The sequence below is a fragment of the Bison bison genome, unplaced genomic scaffold (assembly GCF_000754665.1).
Source record: "Bison bison bison isolate TAMUID 2011002044 unplaced genomic scaffold, Bison_UMD1.0 scf7180017864326, whole genome shotgun sequence".
Taxonomy (NCBI): Eukaryota; Metazoa; Chordata; class Mammalia; order Artiodactyla; family Bovidae; genus Bison; species Bison bison.
Window position 1 is genome coordinate 5,137,919 of NW_011494898.1, and position 20,549 is coordinate 5,158,467.

General features: G+C 38.3%; 1 protein-coding gene across 2 annotated transcripts in view; it reads right to left on the bottom strand.

Moving 5' to 3' along the window:
* Positions 1–18,454, bottom strand: part of PLAA (phospholipase A2-activating protein) — a 42,170-nt gene extending 23,716 nt beyond the window's left edge. Inside the window, exons 1-6 of one of the 2 annotated variants that reach the window (XM_010853325.1) lie at positions 17,885–18,454; positions 10,568–10,761; positions 3,160–3,260; positions 2,957–3,077; positions 829–996; positions 194–329 (exon numbers count right to left, since the gene is read on the bottom strand). In XM_010853325.1, the coding sequence (XP_010851627.1) occupies positions 194–329; positions 829–996; positions 2,957–3,077; positions 3,160–3,260; positions 10,568–10,761; positions 17,885–18,033 (869 nt within the window). In that variant the 5' untranslated portion in view covers positions 18,034–18,454. The remainder of the gene's footprint in view (positions 1–193; positions 330–828; positions 997–2,956; positions 3,078–3,159; positions 3,261–10,567; positions 10,762–17,884) is intronic. The other variant, XM_010853324.1, reaches the window with a different exon arrangement.
* Positions 18,455–20,549: the final 2,095 nt, after the last annotated feature.

Sequence of the window (20,549 nt, forward strand, 5' to 3'; positions counted from 1 at the left end):
TGTAATACAATACTAATGCAATATATATCATGTATCACTAATGCAAAAGCTGTTATACCTACTACTGTTTTGTTTAGTGACACAAATATACCTGTGATCTCCCCAGTTCACCTGAAATTCTATGGCTTATCTCTGTGCTCCCTACCTAAGGCCTAGACACATATCATCGATTGATTGACTAGAATGTGAATACCTCGCACCAACCACAATGTCACCATTGTCCAGCACACAGCAGCACCATATAGACTGAGCTGGAAGTCGGATTGTTTGAGCACATTCCCCATGTTTCCAGATTCTCAGAGATCTGTCTTCTGCTGTTGTCACAAAATCTAAAATTAATGAATATGGGAAAAATTAGCCTGAATAAATAAAATTCAGTATTTATATATACTACCTTTCTAAATAGGCATCAGATCAGATCAGATCAGGTCACTTACTGATATTTAAACCCCAAAGTACTTATAAATTATAGTTCTAAATTTTATGTATATGTCACTTATACCATATACAACTTCAAAAAATTACATTTTTGTATGTTCACATCTTACTAAACTTTACACCAATAAATTGTATGAAATCTTTCTTCAGATGCCCAAGAACCTTTTACAACACAACCATCAAGTCTGAATGAATATAAAGATGATCATAACAGTTTTCTCCTTAGGAAAAATATATTTACAAAATAAAGTTACTAAATTATTCAAGTTACAGTTAGTAAACTGAAAACTGATTTAAACCATTAGCACTCTGCACCACCTCCCAACCTCAAGATGGGACAGAACAACACTCAACACAGAATTTTAAATATGTAGTATAAGACAATCTTACCTTTACAATTTGGAAAGACAGATATGCTATAAATATAATTTGTATGACCATAAAATACTTCAAGACACTCGCCAGTGATTTGCCACCTTCTAATACTAGCATCATTTGCACAGGAGAGAAATTCTGTTTCACTCAAAATTGCCAAGCCTCTTACACAGTCTTCATGCCCTGTATTAAAATATATATATAAATCAATAAGAATGGATCATTTGGTTGATGGCTCTATGTATTTTAACTTACTAACACTATTAAACATACCAGTGAATATTAAAAACTGATTTTCAAGTTAGAGAAATACATTTTTTTCCCCTTAGAAAAGCCTGGTAGCCAAAATTGGTAGTGTAGTTTTGGCAGTATTTTTTAATCACCAGTCTTAGGAAGTTATTTTATATTTATCATATCTTCTCTACATTATTTCTTAAAACCCTCTAGAAATGGGATTTTGATCCATACAATTTTTTTTTTAAAGGAAATCCTTTATTTATTTGTTGGCTGTGTGGCATGCGGGGCCTTAGTTCCCAACCAGGGATCAGACCTGATCACCTGTGGTAGAAGCGTGAAGTCTTAACCACTGGACTGACAGGGAAGTTCCCCCATGATTTTTACTTGAGAATTCATTTCAACTTTTTTTTTCCCAGTAACAAGAGTTATTATTCATAACATACATAATACTCAAATATAACACATGAATAACAAAGTAAATAGCTCCTCAATTTCTCACTACATAATACTAAGATTAGTATTTATAAAGCACCAAGAAAACAAAAACCAGGATTACAAAAAAGATTTCAATTATTTAAGAGTTTGAAATAAAATCTATCATAGGATAAACTTTATTCAAATGTGAAATAGGTTGAGAGAGATTAATTTATCTAAAACCACACAATTAGTGGCAGAACTAAAGCAAGAATTCAAGTTTCCTGCCTCTTATTTCCTACCTCTTTTGATTCAAATAACAACTTCTCTTACTCTTTTGATTCAACCAAAACATATAAAGCTAAACATTGTTGCTTTACCAAGGGAAATATTTCTTAATTTATATAAATGAAGGCATTAAAATGATAAAATAAAAATTAAGCACTTGATTTTTTTAAAAGGGCAAGAATTTACTGAATTAAAACTTGTTATTGTATAGCTAGATTATATATACGTGTATGTATTTATTCCTCTCAAAGGACATTAAATGTTTTTAAAAACATAATAAGATTCAATTTTTTCAATATTAATTGAGGCACTGTAGATGTCGCTACAATGTTTTTTAAAAGGACAAAACATTTTCAGAAGTTTGTAATCTAATAAAGGAGATCAGACATCTAAACCTTTCCCATGCTCAGTATTTGCTGATTTAGATTACCTATAACAGATTAATAAAACTTGACACATATAGTGTATGTATGGAAGCAGAAACAGAGGGATGTTCTGACTCATTGTCCATTTTCCACCTACAGATAGTTTTTTTATCTGCACAAGGGACTTCTTGCAGTATTATCCAAGATGTTGATCAACTTTAAGGAATAAATAGAAGCAAGGAAAAACAAACAAAAATCGCATCAAAAATTTAAGTGCCACACAAATAAATCATCAGTACTAATATTAGACAGCCAATTCCTCATTTTAGGAGTTATTTAATAGCTGAGGTTTTACAAGACTACCCACCTGAAAGTACAACATAAACAAAGCCTGAAAATTCTTATTATTAAACAATGTATTTCAATATTAATAAAAGCATGAGTGAGGTTGTCCACACATATGAAGGTAACTCAATTGACCCACACTTAGTAAGACTTATGCTTGGAAGTTTCAGGCTAAATCGTTCAAATGACAACCAAAACATAACTGAGTACCAAAAATTACATAAATAACGTACATAGAAGCACATAGCCATATTATAGCTTATGAAGTAGCTATTTATTAGCCCATATCTGGTTGTCTTATGACAGATCTCAGCACAGCTTTTAAAAAGATATGACATATTAACTGTCAGAAAATTTATACTCACCCAAATTAAATGGCTGAAATACACTGATGTTTTTCAAGTATCACTTTAAAACTTCTAAATTAAAAAAAAAAAATCACCTGTGCAAATATGAAGCAATGAGATTACAAAAGCTGTCTACTGTGATCTTACCAGAAAAAGTCCTCTCGCATCTTCCAGCTTTCCACAGTTTAATAGTCTTGTCTGCTGATCCAGTTAGCATTAAGCCCTGTTCAGGTAATATCTTTACTGCCCAAACTGCAGCTGTATGACCCTGTGAGGAAAATGGGTATTAAGTTGCCACAGAATCATCATATTTAATTATTTTATCAAATACTTGCACAGAACTACTTTACCTGTAAGGTCATCATGCATTTGTCATTCAGCCAGACTTTAGCAGTTGTGTCCCATGAGCCACTAAGTAATGTCCCAAACTTGCCAGATGAAAGACTACAAACTAAAGGAGAAAAAGGTTAATTAACATATTTGCATAGAGAAAAATGCTCAATCTTGCCAGTTACTAAAACACTACAATTTTAAGTTCACTTTATGAAGTGAGGGTATTTAGCTAATTAAGGCTTAACTCAATGGAAATACAGAAAAGTACAGATTCTAGGGCCAAGCTCCCTGGATCCAAGTCGTAACCATTCCATTTAGGAGCTATCTGACCATAGGGATATTATTTAACATCAGATTCCTCATCTGTAAAAGGAGGGAGCAGGATTAAGTGGGTTGCACAATCCCTTCCAGTTCTAAGAAACTATACAGAAAAATAATGCAAAAGATTTTGGAACACTACATAGTTATTTAGGGTCACACTAGTCAACATGACAAAAAAACTATAGAGTCAAGCTAAGTGTTCAACAGTAATGAGATGGCTAATTAAATGCTTTACCTTGATGTAAAACTGTACAAGCTAAAAATTATAAATATGAAAAATTATCTAAAAACATGGAAACAAAAAAGTCAAGAGTTCTGATTTAAAATGGCAGACTGTCCGCAGTAATGCTATAAACGGTCTTAATTTACAAGGACAAAGAAGACAAAATAATATAACTGACTTAGCAAAAAGGAAGAGGTTACACCGAAAGATATTAGAAGCAGAGTAACTGGCCCCACAAAACTATGAATACTAAATAGTATCCACTAGGTTCCAGAGGATAGGGCTAAGCAGAGAACCTAAGAAATGAGAACAGTGACTCAAAGCCTGTACACAATGCAGTGAAACACCAGAACTCTCCTCTCAGCCTACAGTGTCAGGAAAGCACATCCTCACCCACTGCAGGAAGGAGATAGGAGGTTTATCCTCTGGAGGAACTGCAGCTGAGTTTCTAGACTCAGGTCATCAGGCATAATAAATGGCTGGAATAAGGAGCCCCAAGAAACACAGAATAAGCAGAATAAGCAGAAAGTCTCCATCCTAAAATGTGGTACCTATACCTGCTCCCACAAAACCAGCAGTCAGGCATATATCGATCTCCATTCACCTAGGCAAGAGGCAGGAGCATTCTTAGAGGACTGAATAATGTTCAAGAACTCCAGATGCAGACATTTGAAAGGATTTCCATCTAAAATGTCAGGCCATCAGCTCAACCTCTAACAAAGACCACCAATCACCAAGCTCCATCCACTTGAAAAAGAAAAACCAAAACAAAGAAACAGAAAAATAAGGGGGAAAAGGGCTTGAGATATCCATAAGAAACAAATCCAATTTCAGAAATCAGAAGAAAAATCTTCAATCTGATATTATTTGCAAACAGGTATTATATAAAAAAAGAACTAATGAGAGACCAAGAAAAATAAATGCTAAAAATAGAAGAACCAAACTAAAAAACCAGGGGGAAAAAAGTCTGAGAATTGGTTGGACCCAAACGGCAAAGATATAGAAAACAGGAAAGGATAGTTAAAGTTAGAAAACAATTTTAGAATGTCAAACATCTAAGTAACAGAGATTCCATGAAGAAGTAACTGGGGAAAGAGGAGAAATTGGGGCAGGAAACAAAGAAACAGTATAAGAAAGATTCCCTCAAAGTGAAGGTCAAGATATCCAGACTGAATGAACCTACAGAAGTATCCAGTGAAAGGCACTTTAAGAAACAGAGACAGAGATGCACTGTGGTATTTCATAACATTAGAAATAGAGAAGATCCCAAAAGTTTGGGAAGGGACCAGAAGTGTCCCATAGAAAAGACAGGGGAAATGCATCAAATTTCTAAATAACACCATACACTAAAAGACAATAGAGCAATGCCTTCAAAATTCTGAAGTTAAATGGATTTAACACAGGATTCTACATCTAGCCAAATTAACAGTCAAATATAAGACTAGAATAAAGCTATTTTCCAATATGCAAATACAAAATATATTTAACCCCCATGTTACAGCTTTCTTAGGAAGCTGCAACAGCTGTATTATACTAAAGAGTAAGCTAAGAATGATGTAAACAAGGGATCTAGGAAATAGGGAAATCTGGAGATGACATTAACCCAGGGAGTATGAATGCAACAGGTGACTAAAAGGTACCAAGAGGGAGGTTTCCAGGAAGCACATGGAACATGTAAAGATTTAATGTGCATGGTAGCCATTAGTGATATTCATAAAATATTGTCTGCTCTTTACCTTCTAAGCAAATTATAAGACTGAACTTCTTCAGTTCCTTTGGCCTCAGGCATGTTACATGACTTGTTCTGGCATTGAAAAATTGAGCAGCAATCATGTTATTTCCAGGTGGAAGCTTTAAAAACACGAGCTAAATTAGGCCATGCTCCTCCCCACTGCTCCAGCATCTGTGAAAGCACATGCTGCACTGGAGCCTGTCATCTGGATACCTGCTGCACTGGAGCTATAAGAAGCAAAGCAAGCTGACTGCATTAAGCCACTGTGACCCTGGAGCTGTCTGTTACCACAGTGTCACCTAGCCTACTTCACTGAGTCAGAATTAGCAGCAAAAGTGAGGCACCACTAAAGCAAGTACCTGAAATATATGGGATTAGTTTAACAGACAGGTGATGAGGAGATTGCTAACAGAGAGGAGACCAATGATCCTTATTACATAGTAAGGAACATTTGGTAAAGCTGCCACTGGCATTAACTCAGGACATGATAAATTTGTTTTCTAAGGAAAAGAGGCTGGAAAATGGGACTCCTGCGTTAGGAGTCATTTACTATTGGATGCATCTGGCTAGGTAGTAAAAGAAAGGAATGAGATCAAGAACTGGCTGGCTCCTAAGCAGGAATGAAGAGTCCAAACCTAGGGATTTGCAGAGCTGAAAGAGCCAACTGCTTCTCAAGCCCAGATGAAAAATATAAACCCTAGAAGTCCTTTCAGCACCAAAGGACAAGTGACATCCAGCTACATAACAGGTACAACTCAGAAACACAGCCATCCGTCCTGCACAGTGCCAAACTTCCAAATGGATGTAAAGTATGTTTCAAAGCAAAGAAAATTAAGGTTGTTGCCATGAAAATAAACACTTTCAACCGGGAAAATAGCTCAGGGAAAAGAACCTAAAGGCTCAGCTTTTCCGGTTAACTCATGTCCTTGGAAGGAAAGTTATGACCAACCTAGATAGCATATTAAAAAGCAGAGATATTACTTTGCCAACAAAGGTCCGTCTAGTCAAGGCTATGGTTTTCCCTGTGGTCATGTGTGGATGTGAGAGTTGGACTGTGAAGAAAGCTGAGCGCCGAAGAACTGATGCTTTTGAACTGTGGTGTTGGAGAAGACTCTTGAGAGTCCCTTGGACTGCAAGGAGATCCAACCAGTCCATCCTAAAGGAGATCAGTCCTGGGTGTTCTTTGGAAGGACTGATGCTAAAGCTGAAACTCCAACACTTTGGCCACCTCATGCAAAGAGTTGACTCATTGGAAAAGACTGATGCTGGGAGGGATTGGGGGCAGGAGGAGAAGGGGACGACAGAGGATGACATGGCTGGATGGCATCACCGACTCAATGGACATGAGTCTGAGTGAACTCCGGGAGTTGGTGATGGACAGGGAGGCCTGGCGTGCTGCAATTCATGGGGTCGCAAAGAGTCAGATACAACTGAGTGATGAACTGAGCTGAACTGAATGTAACTGGAAAGTGTTATACATACGTTGACTAAAAAAACAGGACGACTCTACCATTTAGGACACAAAATCTGGGCTAGAAAGCTGACAAAAAAACAACATGACATAAGGATGTCAATCATTAATTTCTTCATCTTCAACTCACTGATGTGGTATTTTTCAAATTAAAAAAGTTAAAAAGAAAGAAATGACACTGGCCCCAAATCATCAAGCAACTTAACAAAATAATAAAAGATAACCTATGATAAACTAGAAATAAAGCAAGCAGAAAAAATACCCTTAAAATATGAAGCAATATTTTTACTGCACAGGTTTCTATGAGAAACACCTTTACAAAATCAAGATACATATGATTACATAAAATAAACCTTTGCATTACAAAAACAGGAAAACAAGAATATAGCTCTCAGGGGGACAAAATGCCAACGAGCCTTCCATATTTAAAAAAATGCCCCCCTCCATAATGAGAGATGCAAATTACCCCATCCTAAAACGTCATTTTGGCAACAATCTAAAAATCTGACAACATATTTGACTGGTAAGGGAAGAAGGGATTCAAAATTGCTGCTGGAAATGCAATAAAGGTTATGACACCAAATTAGGGGGTTTGGCAATAATTAATAAAATTACATATGCATTTACCCTTTGATCCAGAATTGGATATCATACCTAAATTACACTCACACACACATAAAAACCCAACCAAAAGACATTTGTACGAGCAAAAGATTGGAAACTTAGATATCCATCAATAGGAGACCAGTTGAATAAGCTAAAATAGCTTTAGTATAGCTACACAATGAAATATAATGCCACTGTAAAAATGAACGAAGATTTCTATATACAGCAATAAAGTATTCCAGGACAGTATTATCAAGTAAAAATAGCCAGGGTAGAAAACTAAATACAGTATGTTATCTTCTATCTAAGAAAGGGGTAACATAGATATGCTATTTTTTTTGTTTTTTTCCAGAAAGAACAGAGCTATTAATAAAAAACTAGTCACTTACAGGGAGGGGAGATATATATATATATATAATCATGACTGATTCAAATTGCAGAATGGCAGAAACTGACACAACACTGTAAAGCAATTTTCCTCCAATTAACAAAAATTAAAATTTCACATGAAAATAGAATAATACAAAAAATTACTTATAAGAAAAGGACGGTGTGAGAAAGCAACACAGACTTCTCTGAACTCACCGTGTTAAACAGCTTTTTCTTTGTAAACTGTATGTTTAATTACAAAACAAAATTAATTTAAAAAAAAATCCTGGACCACAACTCAAATCGAGGTTTCTAAATACTATCTCCCACTAAAAGAAAAACATAAGGTTCTTGGCAAAATTGTTGACTTCAGGTCTAGAACATTCTATAGTATCTAAAGTAAGGGCTTACCAAGAAGCCACAGGGGTGTGGAAAAAAGGGAATGTTCTTGCACTGTTGGTGGGAATAAAAATTGATACAGCCACTATGGAAGATAGTATGGAGATTCCTTAAAAAACTAGGAATAAAACGACCATATGACCCAGCAATCCCACTCCTAGGCATATACCCTGAAAAAGACACATGTATCCCATTGTTCGCTGAAGCACTATTTACAATAGCTAGAACATGGAAGGAACCTAGATGTCCATCGACAGATGAATGGATAAGGAAGTTGTACATGTACATATATATGATGGAATATTACTCAGCCATAAAAAGGAATGCATTTGAGACAGTTCTGATGCAGTAGATGAACCTAGAATCTATTATACAGAGTGAAGTGAGTCAGAGAGAGAGAGATAAATATTGTATTCTAACGCACATATAAGGAATCTAGAAAAATGGTACTGAAGGATTTATTTACAGGGCAACAATGGAGAAACAGACATAGAGAATAGACTTATCGACATGGGGAGAGGGGAGGAGAGGGTGAGACGTATGGAAAGAGTAACATGGAAACTTACACTACCATACGTAAAATAGATAGCCAATGGGAATTTGCTGTTTGACTCAGGAAACTCAAACAGGGCCTCCGTATCAACCTAGAGGGGTGGGATGGGGAGAGAGATGGGAGGGAGGTTCAAAAGTGAGGGGATATATGTATACCTATGGCTGATTCATGTTGAGGTTTGACAGAAAACAACAAATTCTTTTAAACAATTATCCTTCAATAAAAAAAAAAAAAAAAAAAAAAAAAGAAGACGCCATAGGAACCAATTGTTTAAAGCAGCTTTCAATTGGGACAGTTTGAGAATCAAAAAAGAAAACAAGATGTTAGGGAATCAACTCATTCTGAAACTATCAAAAGAGGTGGGGGAGGGCAGAAGGCAAGCATTTACCTGTCTTTTCTGGGTAAGTGTGCCACAGGGTAAACAAACAGTAGATGTGGTAGGTTCTTAACTAAACATGCTAGGTATTAAATCCAGAAATAATGGCAGAATTAGAGTAAATTTTTTTTTTGAGGGGTCAACAAGCTACGGCCTGTGGGCCACCTGTTTTTGTACGGTGCACAAACTAATAATAGTTTTTATATTTTTAAGTGGATGAGAGGAAAATAAGGCACTTCTTGACATATGAAAATTATATGACATTCATATTTCAGTGTCTATAAATAAAGGTTTACTGAAACACAGACATGTTCACTCATTTACTTACTGTCAATGGCTGCTTCTCCACGCAACAGCAGAGGTGAGCAGTTATGAAAGTGACTGCATGGCCTGCAAATCCTAAAATATTTACTATCTTGCCCTGTACAGACAAAGTTTACCAAACCCTATTATAGTGCTATACATTGAACTATTTACAAATGAAATAGTATATTGGAAATTTCCTTTAAAATAATGTTGTGGAAGGGGCAGAAGATGAAACCAAATAGGCCATATGTTGATAATCCTTAAAGCTATGCAAATACATGGGTGGAAGAGAGCATTATAGTATTTCTCTTAAAATACGTTGTCTCTACTTTTATATACATTTGAGGATGTCCTTTAAAAAAAGTTCTAAAAAAATCTGTATCACTCTGTATTGCAGATTTCCCATACCTACACACAAAGCATTTTGCAAACTCCTTAAAGGAATTCAGTTTAGAATGCTTATGGGCCATACTATTTGTTTACAGATATCCCAAACTATTCCAGACACAACAACAACAAAAAGTACACATACTGTATTGATTAACTGTATCATTTTATAACCAAGAGCTGTTAAGCAATCACAAGTCCAGGAATATAACAGAATCAGAAATATATACAAATCACAGAAAACATTATTCAAAAGTATTAAATACTCTCATATAATGATATCAGATCCCCTACATACATTCCTTCTGAGACTTAATTTGCTGCATAAATACGGAAATAACAGTCCAAAGATAAAGGAAGTGCTCTCAGTTTTCCGGAGTAAATGAATTCCTTACAAAATTTTGGTTGAAAAACCAAAATTACAAAGCTTATAAAACTATAATCTCTCCCTTTTATAACTGAAATCTTTGCTTTTTACGTATATAAGTATGTCAGCCCTTACTGATGACAGTAAGTCTATAACAGAGAATTTATAGAACAATGATGATTCAAAAGGTTTTCTGTATCAAGCCACAGTGATAGGTAATAATAATAATAAAACCAGGGAAAGCTGATGTAAGAATTTTATCTTCAAAAAGACGACACTTATTCAAACAGAAAAATGCCAAAGTGTTACACTCACCAGTGTTTTTGTGACCTTTTAGTACATAAAGTGGTGCTGGACTCTCAAGTGAAAAAACGCAAATATTGTGGTCATTTCCTCCAGTGGCGATTAGTCCATGAGGGTACACGTCACTTGAAGGTATGATGCATACACAAGAGACAAAATTGGAGTGGCCACTCATACAGTGCATTTCTGTAAAGCCCCTGTTAGGACTGGAAAGACATGACAGTTAATAAGATATACACTGGTCCCCTTATTTTATTTCTACTTATCAGCCGTTGTTACCCTAAGAAATTTCTAGTGAAGTGAAACATTCATGCAACTGGGATAATGGAATCTACTATCTATAAGCCTAAAACTACTGAGGACCTTTTTGTACTATGAAACATTAACTTAGTATTCATTAGTATAGATACTAGTACTAAGTAGCTAGACTATCAATCACACTCAATATGTGAACTAAAGGGACTAATACAGGGACATATAAATGACTGCTCTAGGGACACAGGATATTAATAACTGCCTGGGGATTAGAATAATTACCAAACTGTTATACATATCATTTACTTGGCATCACTGCCTTACATAACAAGACAAACAACAGATATATATATATATACACACACACCACGTGGAAGGCAATAAATTAGCTGCTGAGGGGAATTAAAGAATTATATTTCTGACTCAAACTAAATCAAGGAGTTTGTGGTTCAGCTAAAGGAGATAACACAAGTGTACATAAAGAGGGAAGAGTCCTAGATAAATATTGCACACACACTCATTCATTCCTTTTCCAAACACCATTATAACAATACATATTGTTTTGTATAATGCATATTCTGTTTCTATCTATGTTTATTTTAAGAAAGGTATTAAATCCCCAAGGTCAGAAAGAATAAGAAAAAAAAAAAAGGAACAATTATAACACTGAATATGGAAAACTGACAGAAATGTAGTAACAGCCTTAGGATACGTGAATAAAATGAGTTCTAAACAGGAACAGGGAAAGTAAGAGGCCCAATTTACCAATGAACCTCCAAAAGGCTCAAGAATGAGCACCATTACGTATCTCTAGGAAACGGGGACAAAAAAAAGGAGGAACTAGAATTAGGAAAGCTAGTTGAAAGTCTTCAGAGTCAGAAGTGGAATCATTTCAAAAAATCTTCAAAGGAAGGTATTTGGTAGTAGCTATTTTTTTTTTCCTCCAAATCTTTTCTTTTTTTTAAATTTTATTTTAAATTAGAGGATAATTACCTTATGATGATATTGTGATGTTTCTGCCATACATCAACATGAATTGGCCATAGGTATACACATGTAAAATTTTAACTTGTCTATTTTGGTGTGGTTTTTTAAAAATGTGGTTTCAGAACCCATTTTATCAATAAGTCCAAAGAAATGTAAAAGATAAGACATCTTAAAAAGTCTATATTATATAAAGTACTAAATCTACCTAAATGTGCCCCTTAGCACTCTCTAGTATCAATGTTTGTGTGTAGTGTTCTGTGAAGCTCTTAATGGCAGAGTCCAGACTTGGTTTTTCTTTTCATCTTCCTAAATTTGCAGCACAGTGTTTTACATGATAATCATTAAGTACTTCTTGAATCAGTGGGGGGAAAAAATGCATACAGCATCAAGAAAAAACAAACAAACAAACAAACTGCCCCTTGTACCCAGCAAAAGTCAGAAGTTTTTTCTTCAGAAAAGTCTTTGGCTGGAAGGAGAGGGCGGTAACACAGGCACAGTTGAGCCTTGGGGTATGGGTGGTGCATGGGTGAAAAATCCACCTGTGATGCAGAGGCCCTGGGTCAGGAAGATTCCCTGGGCGAGGAAATGACAACGCAGTCCAGTACTTTTCCCTGGAGAATCCCATGGACAGAAGAGCCTGAAGAACTATGATCCATAGGGTCACAGAGTCGACACAACTGAACACACACACACCCTAATACTAAGCACAGGATAAGAATTACTAGACATTTGGGCTAATATAGTGACCAAAACAAACAGGGAGGGGAAACAACCAATTTAGAGGAAACAGACCACTTAGGGAGAAAATAACTTAAAAATAAAAAATCAGCATTAGCATCCTTAGAGATATAAGATATTGCAACCATGAAACAAAAACATAATTTCACAAAAAGTCAAGGCAGTTTTTGAGAAAGTATAGTAGAGAGAGAGAAAAAAAAGAGATACACAGAGAGAAATAAAAAAGCAATTTAAAAACAAGTTCAATATATGAATAAAAAGTTCCATAAAAGAAGACAGATAAAATGGAGACAATAAAACTAAAGAATTTAAGAAAATGTTCCAGAACATATGGACATGAGTTTTCACATTCAAAGAGGCAACATTTAATGAACCTGAAAAATGAATGAATGTAGACTGCCTTCCAGAGAGAAAAAAAAATAGGTCAAGAATCACAATGACTTCAGACTTACTGTAACACAATGAATACAATGGAATAATGGCTTCAAAATTCTGAAGAAAAATTATTTGGAAATTACAATGCTACAAACTTTTAAATTATTATTCAGGTAGCTAGGCAGGCTAAAATCATTTTCCAAATGTAGGTCTTAATACACTATCACTGTGCTGTATTTCAGGAAGCTCCTGGAGGATGTATTCTAATAAGGTGTCAAGGAAGAAAACCAAGAAAGTTTAAGGATAACTGATAGAAGAAATTCAACGCAAGAGTCCAAAAATGGCGTAAGAGGACAGTGAAGGAAGATCCCAGGACTAGTTGTGCACCAGATCAAGTGAGAAAGTGAAACTGTAAAACAACCAGTGTCTAGAGGTCTTGAAAGGAGATTTAGGTGATCAGTAAACAATATAAAGTTGAATTAGTGATGCATTCATAGAAAGTTAAAAACAAAAAACAAGATAATTATTAACTACAAGGAAATCATAAAATTGTTGAGGAAAAGCTACCATAGTTTATTCCACACCTCAGGTGTAGACAGATTCTGTACAGTCACAAAACACTGATTTAGTCTAAATTAAACTATAAGGGTCGAGGCATAGAAAGGATGCCTATTTGAGGTAGATTGGCAGAAAGCAGAAAAGAGAGCTATATTTTCATATTCCCTGATAAGAACTAACAGAAAACACTAAAACAGAGAACTAAAAAAATGTTTAAAGAAATAGCAGTATAGCACTTTATATACAAATATGGAAGAAAAATTAAAAAATAAGCCATTAAAAGAGATGAAAATTTTGCCTCCAAGAAAAGGGAATAGTGGGTTGGAGGGCAGAAAGTAATGGCTCTAATTTCTAAATAAACTCCACTTGACTAAGGACCCAAGTGCTGAGTAAACATGAGGGAGAAGTTACTCCAGCCTTGGCATGGTCAGGGAATATTTAATGAATGAGGCTGAATCTGAAGTTGGAGTCTTTCAAACACGGATAGTTTTCAAAAGGCAAAGCAATCACTGGTGATAGACTTGGGAAATCCAGTTTACTGTGAGGTGGGCTTCTAGAGGCTTGGAGCCATCTGCAATAACGGCATGTTGACTGGTTCAGGTCAATGTACAACCAAAAAATAAAGTCTCCAATCTGAAGCACCTTCAGAAGGCCTGGAGGCTTTCTGGGTTTTCAGAGGGTCCTTGTGAAAGATAAGGTATCAGATTTAGTCCACACTAGAACTATTTTGGGAGAAGGCAATGGCACCCCACTCCAGTACTCTTGCCTAGAAAATCCCATGGACGGAGGAGCCTGGTAGGCTGCAGTCCATGGGGTCGCGAAGAGTCGGACACAACTGAGTGACTTCACTTTCACTTTTCACTTTCATGCATCGGAGAAGGAAATGGCAACCCGCTCCAGTGTTCTTGTCTGGAGAATCCCAGGGAGGGTGGAGCCTCATGGGCTGCTGTCTATGGGGTCGCACAGAGTCGGACACAATTGAAGAGACTTAGCAGCAGAACTATTTTGCCTCCTTGAAACTTAATTTCCCCTTCATTACCAATCCATCCCTACATTACCCTAATCCAGAACCCTATCAACAATGGACATGAGAAAACGAAAATGTGTACTCTTTGGCTCCGAACATTTTACTGCACTTTACTAATTTCATTAATATACCATGAAATAAATAGAAACTGTCAGGATGTCAGCCTTGAGGAGACTTTTCATGACACTAAAGGTATGGCTGAGACACTAGTTCGGCTGCCTGAAGAGTGACTATGAGATGCTCTACTATAGTTCTACAGTTCTCTTGGAACTGAGAGGAAAACCACCTTATCACACCAATCCCACTATTGAGCCCCATGCCTGGAAATAATCAGTGTTAGTCGAAAACCACATGTCTAAAAACAAAAACAAAAGTCTAAAAAACAAAACCAAAAGACAACATGAATTGAGTGAGAAAAACTAGTTATTAAAGAGAAGATCATTTCAGCTCAAAGTTCCTCATGTTTTTGTGATCCAGTGATTTAAGCTCTTGGCAATCTAGCACAGTCCTATAAAACATGTGAAAGTTTAAGGATTCAGCTATCCAACAGATTTCAACGATTACAACAAGCATTCTTCAACGACTCCTTACTGTGGCATTCATAACCTACTGGGCATGTGCTTCTACTGAATTCAACGTTAAATGCAGTTTAGTCAGTAATTGGTACTCAAATACACAAGAAGTTACATATCAGTGTTACCAAGTGGTTTGGCATATCATAAATCTCGAAGTTAGAGAAGACCTGATCCAGTTCAATATAGGAGTTTGCTCTATAAATCCCTAATTTTTCTTGGCTGCATGACTGCAAAAGCCTATAAACAGATCTCTTTCCACATTTATCCCTTTGCAATTCATTCTCCACATGAAGCTAGCAGAAACTTCTCCACAGGTAAATCAAATCATGCTGCTCCCTGCTGAAACTCTTTGGGGGCTTCTACCTACTAGCTCCTTTCCTTAGCCCTCTTCTGGGCACGTCCTGGCTTCTGCCTAAGACCTACCTGCACTTCACAGCTCATTCCCTCCTGCACACAGGGACTTTTCTTCTATTTGGTCCAGAGCTGTGTCTGCTTTTCCTACTGCCTACAATACTCTTCCAATTGACTCACTTCCGTTCCTCATTCCCTTGACTACCTCCAGCTCAGTGCCTTTTAAGAAGAAATAAAAACCCAATACACCTTTCTCAGAGAAGCCTCCTTCTTTAACATCTCTCTCCACTCAACTCTCTATTTGTTTTCTTCACAGTACACATGCCAAAGTGTATTTATTTGGTTGTTTTCTTCATCCATCTTCCCTCCTAGACTGTAGCTAAGATCCATAAACACAGGAAACTAGTCTTATTCTTCTTCTTCAGGATCACAAACAAAAAGGAGGCTCTCAATAAATAGTGATCATCTGAATTTATGGATGAAAATGTATGGTTTCATTGAGTGAAATCTCTGATGTGAGAATTACTACATAAACTCACTCACCTCAATTTTTCCCTTTCTAAAAAGAAATCTGCCTTCTAGGTCTTAAATTTCCTGTTTTGTTCAGTTCACTCAGTCGTGTCCAACTCTTTGCGACCCCATGGACCACAGCACGCCAGGCTTCCCTGTCCATCACCAACTCTTGAAGCCTACTCAAACTCATGTCCATTGAGTCAGCGATGCCATCCAACCATCTGATTCTCTGTCGTCCACTTCTCCTCCCATCTTCAATTTTTCCCAGCATCAGGGTCTTTTCAAATGAGTCAGTTCTTTGCATAAGGTGGCCAAAGTATTGGAGTTTTAGTTTCAACATCCGTCCTTCCAATGAATATTCAGGGCTGATTTCTTTTAGGATGGACTGGTTGGATCTCCTTGTAGCCCCAGGGACTCTCAAGAGTCTTCTCCAACACCACAGCTCAAAAGCATCAATTCTTCGGCACTCAGCTTTCTTTATAGTCCAATACTCTCACGTGAAAACCCACAGCTTTGACTAGACGAACCTTTGTTGGCAAAGTAATGTCTCTGTTTTTTAATATGCTGTCTAGGTTGGTCATAACTTTTCTCCCAAGGAGTAAGCATCTTTTAATTTCATGGCTGCAGTCACCATTTGCAGTGGTCTTGGAGCCCCCCAAAATAAAATCTCTCGCTGTTTCCGTTGTTTCCCCATCTATTTGCCATGAAGTGATGGGATCAGATGCCATGATCTTAGTTTTCTGAATGCTGAGCTTTAAGCCAACTTTTTCACTCTCCTCTTTCACATTCATCAAGAGGCTCGTCAGTTCTTCTTTGCTTTCTGCCATAAGTGTGTCATCTGAATAATGGAGGTTATTGATACTTCTGGCAATCTTGATTTCAGCTTGTGCTTCATCCAGCCTGGAGTTTCGCACGATGTACTACACGGAATATAAGTTAAATAAGCAGGGTGACAAAATACAGCCTTGCGGTACTCTTTTCCCAATTTGGAACCAGCCTGTTGTTCCATGTCCAGTTCTAACTGTTGCTTCCTGACCTGCATACAGATTTCTCAGGAGGCAGGTCAGGTGGGCTGGTATTACCATCTCTTTCAGAATTTTCCAGTTTGTTGTGATCCACACAGCCAAAGGCTTTGGCATAGTCAATAAAGCAGAAGTAGATGTTTTTCTGGAACTCTCTTGCTTTTTCTGCGATCCAACAAATGTTGGCCATTTCAAAATCCAGCTTGAACATCTGGAAGTTCACTATCCACGTACTGTTGAAGCATTTCCTGTTACAACCAGCTAAATCAGGGCTAAACCCTTGAACCTGATTAATCTCTTGAAAATCTTTTGAAGGCAATGGGTTTTCTCTCAAGAAAACACCCTCTCCCCACATCCATAAAACAGTTGAGGAGTTTCCTCCCCTCCACTCAAGTCCATCACCTAACTCGGACTAAGAAACTCTGCGTTGGATAATGTGGAGAGGAGCCAAGGCAACTTCCTGCAATGCAATTTTTGAGAACCTTAGTTCTCAAATTTGAGGGAAGACTACAGAGCAAATTCTTAGTAAAGAAGAGGATTTACTTCAATCACATGCCAGATGCCTTCACACTACCTCATTAATGAGGGTTCACCTGGCATCAAAAAATTTTCAAATCGAACACACGGCAAAATCATCGTTCACAAACTGAAGCCACAAAAAATAAAAGGATCGTCCAAGGTCACTCACTTTTTCAGTGGTCAAGTTAGGACAAGAAAGTAGGTCTCTATTTCCCTAACCTAGCACTCTTTCCACATAAATCTCACAGGTTTCTTACACGGCGTACCCAGAGAGCCAGTTATCTCAGAACTGGGAGGGAGCGCGGATCGCAGGGAAGGCCAGGAAAAGAGAGGGAAGGGGCACTCTCTTCCTGGACTCCGCAGGAAGCCTGCAGCACAACTGGGGGCTAACGGGACTCGGGGCGCTCACCTGTTTGGGACCCAGAGGCGGGTGGTGCGATCTCGGGACACGGACACAAAAGCCCCCGGTGGATAGAGGCAGCATACCAGGCCCCTCACGTCCAGCTCGTGGCCCGAGAGCGAGCAGCTCAGCCGGTATCTGCAGGAGCCGCTCGCCATGGCCCTGGTGGGTCCGGCGCCCGGGGCCGGGGCACCGCGCGAGCTCGGTCAGTCGGCGAGGCCCGGCGGGCGGCTGGAGAGCGCCTGCAAGTGAGGGACGCCGGGCCCGGAAGAACCCAAGGGCCGGTGCGGAAGGGCGGCAGGGAAGGGGCGCGCCGAGCGGGCCGAGTGACACAGCAACCCTGACATGCACACCGGAATTCATCATCGGCCTCAGCCCGCCATGACGCAGAGTGTGTGCGTCCTGACTGCTGAGGCCGAGACGGAGACGACTGTCGCTTGGACCGCCAGCTGAGGAACAGATACCACCGCTGGCCTCTTCGTCTGGCCGCCCGAATCTGGTTCCTTTCCGAGCCCGAGTCCTCTCCGAGCCCTAGCTGAGCTTTCTATTTTGATACCGGATGTGGTCCGAACTACAAATCCCAGAATGCCATGCGTCAGCGGGGCGTGAGTCACAGGAGCGCCAAATCCGGGTGTTTTAAATCTTGGTCCGCCCGGCTGATTTGAGTTTTAAATGTTGGTCCGCCTGGCTAATTGAGTTCGCTTCGCGTGTTGTCTTGGGAGCAATCTTACTCCGATTTCCCCAACACTGCGTTGTCTCATGAAGTGTTGTTGTTTTTTTTTGTTGGTTTGTTTTTTAATGTAAGACGAGAGAGCTTGGGACTAAACTGGAAACAATCACTTGCCTTAAATTCTGTGAATACTAAACCGGGTTCTTAGTATTTTAGAGAATGTTTTGTTTTTTTAAGATTTTCTCTCAAACTGTCACAGCTCTATACAAATGGCAAATGTTGGGTCTCCCTTATGTCTGAAAACACCGACGGAAAAGGCATGTCAGTAGATTCTCTATGAGACCATATGAAATAGTTGGACATTAGAAGTTGAAGGTTTTTCTTTCTAGCGTTTCTGCTGGGGCTCTGTAGTAAAAAAGATTAAGAACGGAAAAACGTTTTTGTTGTTACGTGTATTATATATAATCAAAGAGAAATTCAGAAACGAATAGTTCGGTGACTAGATTTTGGGCTTATACAGCATCTTAACAAAGGAACAATAAGTTTCTACACAAGTGATAAAAGTCAAGGCAATTAGATGGGAAACTAACAGTAAAGCCTAATCAGTTAATTTTTTTTTTTTTATTAGATTCCTCTGGTGCAGTCTCCAGGCTGATAAAGGTCTCCAATGATTAACTTTTGCCCTTCTGTTTAAGAGGCAAGGAAGGGCGACTTTGAAATTTTATGTTCTCCTTGGACTTCCTGGTGGCTCAGAGGGTAAAGCATCTGTCTACAATGCAAGGAGACCCAGGTTCGAGCCCTGGGTTGGGAAGATCCCCTGGAGAAGGAAAAGGCGATATTTACTCTAGAACTATTGCCTGGAAAATCCCATGGACAGAGGAGCCTTGTAGGCTACAGCCTATAGGGTCGCAAAGAGTCGGACACGACTGAGCGACTTCACTTTCACTTTACGCAAATAGCGGAATGGAGAGCTTTTCTTGTATCTTACATCTTTTCAATTGCCTTCCACTCAAAATAAGCCTTTTACCAATGTGGCATACTTTGGGATGGCAAATTCTACTTCCCTTTACTGCTGCTAAGTCGCTTCAGTCGTGTCCGACTCTGTGTCCCAGGCTCCCCCGTCCCTGGGATTCTCCAGGCAAGAACACTGGAGTGGGTTGCCATTTCCTTCTCCAATGCGTGAAAGTGAAAAGTGAAGGTGAAGTCGCTCAGTCGTGTCCGACTCTTCGCGACCCCATGCACTGCAGCCCACCAGGCTCCTCTGTCCATGGGATTTTCCAGGCAAGAGTACTGGAGTGGGGTGCCATTGCCTTCTCCGACTTCCCTTTTCTGCAGTGACCCTAAAGACAACAAATGACTACTACAAATATGTTGATCTCAAGTGGAGTAATTACACGAAAATGTTTTACAAACTTCGAGAACTCAGTCACAGAACAGTATTTCATTTTGTATTGCACTGATTTAACCTACTTGAAAGCAGGCTGCTGCTGCTGCTGCTAAGTCGCTTTAGTCGTGTCCGACTCTGTGCGACCCCATAGACGGCAGCCCACCAGGCTCCCCCGTCCCTGGGATTCTCCAGGCAAGAACACTGGAGTGGGTTGCCATTTCCTTCTCCTTGAAAGCAGGCATACAACAGTAAACTGGACATAAAGAATATATGCAAGATGGAAACAATGTGAAAATGTTAAAAGTTATATATATATATATATTTATGCACACACACACACATATATATATAATTAGAGCTCCCATCACATTTAAGCTGACTATAGGAAAACTGGAAAAAAAAACTTAAAAGTTCCCTTTATTAGAGAAGTAGGATTTGAGATGACGTAGTCTCATTTTTAATTAAAAACATTGATATTAAAATAATTCTTTTAAGCCAATTCGCTGTAAATTCAGTCCTCACAGAATCACTCTGAAAGGAAGCCTAAAGGTATAAAGCCTTCAATGAAGTGAGAACATATGCTTCCAGAATCGCATCGGGACTTAATGCTGTATTTA